The sequence below is a fragment of the Pipistrellus kuhlii genome, unplaced genomic scaffold (genome assembly GCF_014108245.1).
Source record: "Pipistrellus kuhlii isolate mPipKuh1 unplaced genomic scaffold, mPipKuh1.p scaffold_m20_p_41, whole genome shotgun sequence".
In the NCBI taxonomy this organism is placed as follows: domain Eukaryota; kingdom Metazoa; phylum Chordata; class Mammalia; order Chiroptera; family Vespertilionidae; genus Pipistrellus; species Pipistrellus kuhlii.
The window spans coordinates 2,157,973-2,166,157 of record NW_023425542.1 but is presented as its reverse complement, the minus strand read 5'-3'; the positions used below and the strand labels follow the sequence as shown (position 1 = coordinate 2,166,157).

The 8,185-nt window shown below is 49.2% G+C and overlaps 1 protein-coding gene across 1 annotated transcript in view; it reads left to right on the top strand.

The window, feature by feature from the left end:
- The first annotated feature begins 1,848 nt into the window (after window positions 1-1,848).
- The window catches only part of DYNC1H1 (dynein cytoplasmic 1 heavy chain 1), a 74,209-nt gene continuing 67,872 nt past the window's right edge, over window positions 1,849-8,185 (top strand). The window contains exon 1 of the mRNA XM_036411695.2: window positions 1,849-2,253. Within this exon, the coding sequence (XP_036267588.1) occupies window positions 2,001-2,253 (253 nt within the window). The 5' untranslated portion in view covers window positions 1,849-2,000. The remainder of the gene's footprint in view (window positions 2,254-8,185) is intronic.

Sequence of the window (8,185 nt, the reverse complement as noted above, 5' to 3'; positions counted from 1 at the left end):
GTGGTGGTGCAGGAGGCAGCTGAATGATGTTTCTCATTGATTTTCTGATTCTCTGTCCCACTCCCTTCCTCTCTGTAGAAAATCAATAATATATATATGTTTTTTTTTTTTTTTAAGATGATTCCACTAGGGATAAGAGACAGCTGACATACGCAATCCACTAAGCAGTGGGAGCGGCCAGTTTGGGCTGCAAATCCGGAGGCTGGGGCCTGTTGCCCTGGCGGGGGGCCAGGTTGCAGATGCTGGAGTGGCCTGGATGCTGGAGCAGCAGGCTCGGGGTCGGTGCTGACTCACCGTGCAGCCCTCGGGCAGCCTCTCCCTCTGCCAAGTTGCTGCTGGCTTTCTGGGTCTCAGATGGTGTGCAGCCAGTTCAGATTTCACTGACCTGTGCCTAAAAAATTTGCCTCTGTCGCTGTCCCTACCCCCAAGGACATGGGGTTGGGAGGAACTCAGCAGAGTGCCCCGCACTGAGAGCACTCTGCTGGCTGTGGGTGGGGTGATCATTCATTACCGTTGTGATCAGAGTGCAGACTCCTCGCAGCTGCTCTTATTGTTCCCGAAAGGCTATTTCTATCTATTACCCCAGGGTGGACTGCAGGGCAGGAGGGCAGGACATTAATCTCTCCCTCCATTAGCTCCTTAAAGTCAAGAATCTGTTTAGTCTTCATGTTCCAGCAGCCGCTGGGGCTGGGCACCTGATGATTGAGCAGGGATAATTTTATGTCTTGGAGTTTTCCAAAGATGATTTGGGGAAATCAAATCATCCCACCATCCTTCCACCAATCAGGACTCAGCTCTCTGACTCTGCACTTTGCTGTAAAAATAACGCCTTGGCTTCCCTTCCTTCACGCAATTTAATAAGCAAGGTATAAATTTGAACTATCAAAGGCCAATTTAAAGAAACTGTCATCTCTAAACCAAGAATGCAGGCCACCTAGATTCTGGCCCTGATGCCATTTCAGTGTAAGGAAGGAGGTCCAAGTAGATGGGAGCCGGGGACCCTTAGCCCAAAGCCCTCTCAGCCCCTCCTTATGTGGAGCCAGATGCTGAGGCCCTGGGGTGACAGTACCAGCCCCCGCTGCGAGTGGAACATCACTAATCCAGGTGGATACTGTCACATAGGGTCTCCCTCTTGGTCTTCACAGCATCCTGGGGGGAATTATTTTGTCATTAGCAGCCCAGAACCCACAGCTTAGCTTTACCCCGCCGCTCAGGTGTCATCTCTCAGCTTCACCTAACATTGCCTCTGCAGCTGCAACATTCAAGCTCTCTCCTCTTGTAAAGGCTATTTTCTTTGCTGGGAGTGCCCCTCCCAACCTCCCCCTTTCCACCCTAGCCACCTGACTGGTGTCCGGACACGCACCTCATCGCCTCCACCACCTCTTATAAATGTCCTCCCAAATATATCTAGTTATACATATGTCATGACTACGTATGTTAGCTCTTAACATATCGTAGTCATTCATTTGTTCAATGAGAGAGCACTGGCTAAGTGCTATGTCGGGCACAAGCTCAGTGCTCAAAAAACGTTAGCTCTCATCATTCACAACATTCCTTCGTTCATTTGATATTTGTGGAGCGTCTGGGCTCTACGCTGTTCGTAGCAGCCACAGCAGTAAACAAGGAAAATGATAGCTCACGCCTGTCCTACACGGACCCCTGCGCTAAGTCCCCATTCTTAAGGGCTGGAGGTGCGGAACTCTGGGTCCCGCCCAATGCTGAGACTACAAGTCCCAGAAGTCTGCGCGTCCTCGCCGGGGGCCTGCCAGTGCGCATGCGCTACGTCGTGACGCCAGGGCCGCGAGCGGGCGCCAGTGGCTGCGGCGGGCGAGGCGGGGCCGGCGGGCGGTGGCCTTTAGGGCGGAGCCGCTGCTTTGCTGGTCTCAGTCGGCCGCGGGTTAGCGGCGGGCGGCGTCCGGTACCCGTCCCTCTGGTCCGCCAGCTCTCGCTGGAGTTCGACCGCTTTCTCTGCACTGCCCGCGGGTCCCGAGCGCGGCGTCATGTCGGATCCCGGGGGCGGCGGCGAGGACGGCTCGGCCGGCCTGGAGGTGTCGGCCGTGCAGAACGTGGCCGACGTGTCGATGCTGCAGAAGCACCTGCGCAAGCTGGTGCCGCTGCTGCTGGAGGACGGCGGCGAGGCGCCGGCCGCGCTGGAGGCGGCGCTGGAGGAGAAGAGCGCCCTGGAGCAGATGCGCAAGTTCCTCTCGGACCCGCAGGTCCACACGGTGCTGGTGGAGCGCTCCACGCTCAAAGGTGCGGCCCGGCCGGCGGCCGCGGCGCCCGGCTGTCCCTTCCGGGTGGCGGCGGGAGGAGGGCGTCCCCGCCTCGCCGTCCTCCCCCAACAATGGCATCGCTTTGTCTGCCGGCCTCAAGATGGCCGAGTTGGGTGGGGACAGCGTCTCCCGGCTGAGCGCGGCGGGCGGAGGCCGCATCCCGGCCTCCAATGTCACATGAGCTTGTCGGTTTCGATTTGGGTCCAGGCGCCTGGATCTGGGGGAGGGGGGGCGCGGGCAGCCGGGTTCTGGCCCTTTTCGCTGTTGCGGGCGGTCGGAGCTGGGGGAGCGGCGGCCGGCGGGCATCCCCGGCGGGGCCTGGTGCGGACCCGGGCGCCGGGCCTCCCGGAGTGACCGGGCTGCGAGCCCCTCGGGGCGGATGCGAGCCGGCAGCCCCGCCTCTGGGACCTCACAGTGTGCATGCCGAGCGGCGCTCTCCCCATTTCACACGCGAGGAGACTGAGGCTCCGGGGAAGTGGGCCAAGGTCACCAGCCAGTCCTGTCCTCAGACGCAACGGCTGGGTGTCCAGCCCACGCTAATCAGACCTTGTAATTTGTGTAATGCCCACAGGATCCCATTGGCGACCCAGGGATAGTTGTGTCTGTTTGACAGGTTTTAAAGGAGAAAGAGGCGGTTTAGGCAGCGAGTGGGGAGAGGAGGCCCATGGTGACCTTCCAGCAGCCAGGCTTGATTTGTCTTTGAGAGTAGAGCTTGCCTTCAGTGAGGGTGTCCCTTGATTCATAATTGTCCTCATCCCCCCCCATTCCCATCCCAAACCCCTCCCCACGCATGCCCCGTCCCCCCCTGTTGTCCCGTTGATTCTCGAAGACCACTTGGTAGAGGACCGGGAGGCACCGCGCGGATGGGTGTGGCCCCGTCCATCTGGGGACCCAGGGATGATGTGCGGGTACCTTTGAGCGTTGGTACCAAAGAATTGTGCTTTGTCAGAAAGGCTTCCCCAGCAAGCTTCTTACCATCTCAAAAGGCTGCGTGGTCTGTTAATAAGAGAACCCATGCGATTGGCCTCGCCCATTTGTTTCTTTGTGATAATTTGTTTCCTTCAAAGACTAGTGTTTTCAGGAGATGCTTCATTGTGGCCTCTGCTTCTGCAGGAGGGTTGAGGGTCAGTGTGTGAAAGAATAATGTTCTTAGATCCACAGGGAATGCTAAAGCAAAGAAGCCACACAGGCATATTTAGGTTATTAATGTTTAGGCCCTTAGGGTTTTCTGTTATGATTGAGTTTATGTTTTACCGAATGGAAATGCACTAGTGTTTTTTTTAATATATTTTCATTGATTTCAGACAGGAGGGAGAGAGAGAGAGAAAGAAACATCAGTGATGAGAGAGAATCATCCATAGGCTGCATCCTGCCCAACCCCCACTGAGGATCCATCCCACAACCTGGGCATGTGCCCTGAAGGGTAATTGAACTGTAATCTCCTGCTTCATAGGAGGGGGCTCAACCATCGAGCCACGCTGGCTGGGCCCCACTAGTGTTTTTTTGTTGATTTGCTTTTTGGCTTTTTTATTTATTCACTTAAGATTCCACTTATGCCGAAGCCAGTTTGGCTCAGTGGTAGAGCGTCGGTCTGCAGACTGAAAGGTCCCAGGTTCAATTCCGGTCAAGGGCATGTACATTGGTTGCGGGCACATCCCGGGTAGGGGGTGTGCAAGAGGCAGCTAGCTGATGTTTCTCTCTCATCAATGTTTCTAGCTCTCTATCTCTCTTTCCCTTCCTCTCTGTAAAAAATCAATAAAATATATTTAAAAAAAAAAGATTCCACTTATATGTGAGATTATATGGTATTTGTCTTCCCCACTAGTGTTTTTCAAAAAATATATTTTACTGATTTTTTTTAATAGGAAGGGAGAGGGAGAGAGAGAAACATGGATGAGAGAGAAACATCAATCAGCTGCCTCCTGCACATCCCCTACGGGGGATGTGTCCCCAACCAAGGTACATGCCCTTGACCGGGATTGAACCTGGGACCCTTGAGTTGGCAGGCTGACGCTGTATCCACTGAGCCAAACTAGCTAGGGCCCCCCTAGTGTTCTTTAATAAAATACATTTAACTAATATACTCTTTTTTTTTTTTTTTAAGTATACTCTTAAAAAAAAAGAAAAAAAGACTTGCTAGAAAAATGTAAAGATAAAGTTAGAATCACCTTCTGTAACCACTGTCAGCATTTTTGGTGTTGGTTCTGGTCTTTTTCCATTGAATGCACATTATTTTATTAAAATATTTTTTAAAAATATATTTTATTGATTTTGTGCAGAGAGGAAGGGAGAGAGAGAGTTAGAAACATCGATGAGAGATGTTTGACCGTAATCGATTGACCGTAATCGAACCCGAGACCCTTTAGTCCCCAAACCGACGCTCTATCCATTGAGCCAAACTGGTTTCAGCATAAAATATTTTAATCTTTGTTGTTTAAGTTATTGTATTTTAAGTTGTTTGGCCTGGCTAATGCTTGATAATATTTTCATTGAACAGTTGATTAATTGAGATCAGTGATTTCCATGTTGAGTCTTTTATTTCTTTTTTTGTTTGTTATTTTTAATTGTGTTGTTCTTTGCTTCTAGAATGCTCACAAGTACTTCACTTTCCTCAAACATCTTAGGATTGGACTTTGCTAATTATTAGGTGGAACCTTAGTCCTCTAGTATGTGTTCTAGTTTGTGCAGATCTTGATGGGCACATTTTCTTTCAGCGAAGCGAATATCTAAGCATCCAAATCTGGGCTCCATAATGACTTGCACTTTTGAGCATTGACGAAAGAATGAGACAGTCTAAAATTGAAATCCTACCTCATTCCTTGTTTATAAAAATCCCTGAAGTCCTGGCTGGAGTGGCTCCATTGGTTGGAGCATCACTCCATCCACCGAAAGGTGGGTGATTCCCAGTCAGGGCACATTCCCAAGTTGCCAGTTTGATCCCCAATCAGGACACATACAGAAGGCAATCAATCAGTGTTTTCTTTTTTCTTTTCTTTTTTTTTAAATATATTTTATTGATTTTTTTTACAAAGAGGAAGGGAGAGGGATAGAGAACTAGAAACGTCGATGAGAGAGAAATATCGATCAGCTGCCTCCCGCACACCCCCTACTGGGGATGTGCCCGAAGCCAAGGTACATGCCCTTGACCGAAATCGAACCTGGGACCTTTCAGTCCGCAGACTATGCTCTACCACTGAGCCAAACCGGTTTGGGCAAATCAGTGTTTTCTTTCCTCTCCCTCTCCCTCCCCACCTTCTCTCTCTTTCTCTCTCTCATCTCTCTCATCTCTCCCCCTCCCCTCCTGCTCCCTTTCTCCTTCTTCCCCTCCCCCCCACTTTTCTCCTTCCCTCTCTGCCTTCCCCTCTGTCTAAAATCAATAAGCATATTCTCTAGTGAGGGTTAAAAAAAATCCCTGAAGTATTTAAAGTAATTCAGCCTGCCTGTGATTTATTTTCCACTTACAAAAGGTCTGAGGAAAAACTATGTGGTGCCATTAGTCTTGTTAGCCATTGGCCATTTTCTCCACTAGCCTACTTGAGATAGACGTATTGGAGATACACCTGTTGGGGATGTGCCCGCAACCAAGGTACATGCCCTTGACCGGAATCGAACCCGGGGCCTCTCAGTCTGCAGGCTGACGCGCTCTCCACTGAGCCAAACCGGTTTCAGCCTCTATATTTTTTTTAACTAACCCAGCCATATCTATTACCTATCTATCATTATCTATCTATCTATCTATCTATCTATCTACGTATGTATCTTTATTGTTGAAAATATTTTTGTTGCTGTTAAGGTAGCATTCCTTAAAATGTAAAATAAAGGCTGAATTAAACAGTTTATTTTGATAGTGAAGAACTAGAATTTGTGGGATAGGGACAGTTAAATTGTCCCACATTTTAAAAAGAGAAATCTCGCTGAAACCAGTTCGGCTCAGTGGATAGAGAACTGAAAGGTCCCAGGTTTGATTTTGGTCAAGGGCATGTACCTTGGTTGCGGGCACATCCCCAGTAGGGGGTGTGCAAGAGGCAGCTGATCGATGATTCTCTCTCATCGATGTTTCTTTTTCTTTTTTTTCTTTTTTTTTTCTCTCTCATCGATGTTTCTAACTTTCTATCCCTCTCCCTTCCTCTCTGTAAAAAAAATCAATACAATATTTTTTTTTTTTTTAAAGAGAGAAATCTCCTTTCTGTAGTCTCTGACATGTAGAACCTTGTTTTCTTTCTTCCTTTTTTAACGTTGTTTTCTTCATAGTGTGCTTCTGACATTAGGGCCAGGGGGAGCTCATTGCCGAACAGTCGTTCTTGTGTGAGTGGTGTTTGTAGCAGTTTTACTCGGGTGCCTTTGGGCTGTGCCCTGTCCCCCTGAGAGGCTGGGTGCTGAGGAGGAAAAGGCAGCGGGCGCCCCCGTTCGCAGTGGTGGAGCTGGGGCCCGGGACCTGTGTGCTGCTCCAGCGTGTTAGCGACCAGGCCGGGATCAGGTGCTGTGTGTGTTGTGTTTAAGGTCTAAAACGTTAACCTAGAACTTGAAGAATTTGTTTTTGGTCTTTGCTTAGCTTCCCCCCACCTCCACCAAATGGCTAATAAAATAGTTAATAAGTTAACAGGAAGAATTTCCTATGGCACCAAGCTGTATTGGCACACAGGCCAGGAGTCCACCCACCTGGGCCCTTATAGATCTGTGATGCGGTAGGCGGGGCCTGCACCTGTCACAGGGCAAACCCTGCAGAAGACGGTTTGAATGCAGGGTAGCAGAGTAATAACGAACAGCAAAGGGAAATGGCCAGCACTTCTTTTTAAACAGTCAGGATGGAGGCAAGTTCTGTTTATCAGCAGAACTTGGTAAGTTGGTCCCGCCTCCTCTGTCTTCACTGAGAAACTGAAATCCAGGGTTTGAAGATCCAGTTGAGGAAAAGATGTTTTAAGAATTCAGTTCCAACCCACGGTGGCTCAGTGGTTGAGCATTGACCCATGAACCAGGAGGTCACGGTTTGATTCCCAGTCAGGGCATGTGCCCGGGTTGCAGGCTGGATCCCTGGTGGGGACCGTACAGGAGGCAGCCCATCGATGAGTCTCTCATCATTGATGTTTGTATCTCTCTTCCTCTCCCTCTCCCTTCCTCTCTGAAACCAATAAAAACATATTAAAAAATAAAGAATTCAATCCCTTGGTACCAGTTGAAATTGGAGTGTTTGTTTTCCTTTATTTCATATCATTTATGTCTTTTGAATTAATATTAACTTAAAAATATTAAATCTTGCCGAAACCGGTTTGGCTCAGTGGATAGAGTGTTGGTCTGTGGACTGAAAGGTCCCAGGTTTGATTTCGGTCAAGGGCATGTACATTGTTTACGGGCACATGGGGGGGCGGGTCAGGGGGTGCAGGAGGCAGCTGATTGATGTTTCTCTCTCGTAGATGTTTCTAGCTCTATTCCTCTCCCTTCCTCTGTAAAAAATCAATAAAATATATATTTTTTAAAAATATTAAATCTTGCCACTCTCCTTCCCACCTGTGCCTTTCCCCTCTCCCAGGGCGTTGCTTTCCGTGTATGTGTGTGTGTGTGTATGTGTGTGTGTGTGTGTGTCTTTCTTGCTCTTTCCCCTAAGCTCCAAGGGCCCTTCTTTTGCTTCTGTAACTTGTATCCTGAACCCATTTCTTCTACAGCCCAGTTTTTCTACCTCTGTAACTTCCTTTTCTTTTTAAAATATATTTGATTGAGTTTTTACAGAGAGGAAGAGAGAGGGATAGAAAGCTAGAAACATCAATCAGCTGCCTCTTGCACACCCCCTACTGGGGATGTGCCCACAACCAAGATAAATGCCCTTGACCGGAATCAAACCTGGGACCCTTTAGTCTGCAGGCCATGCTCTATCCACTGAGCCAGACGGTTTTCAGCTACCTCTATAATTTTCTAAA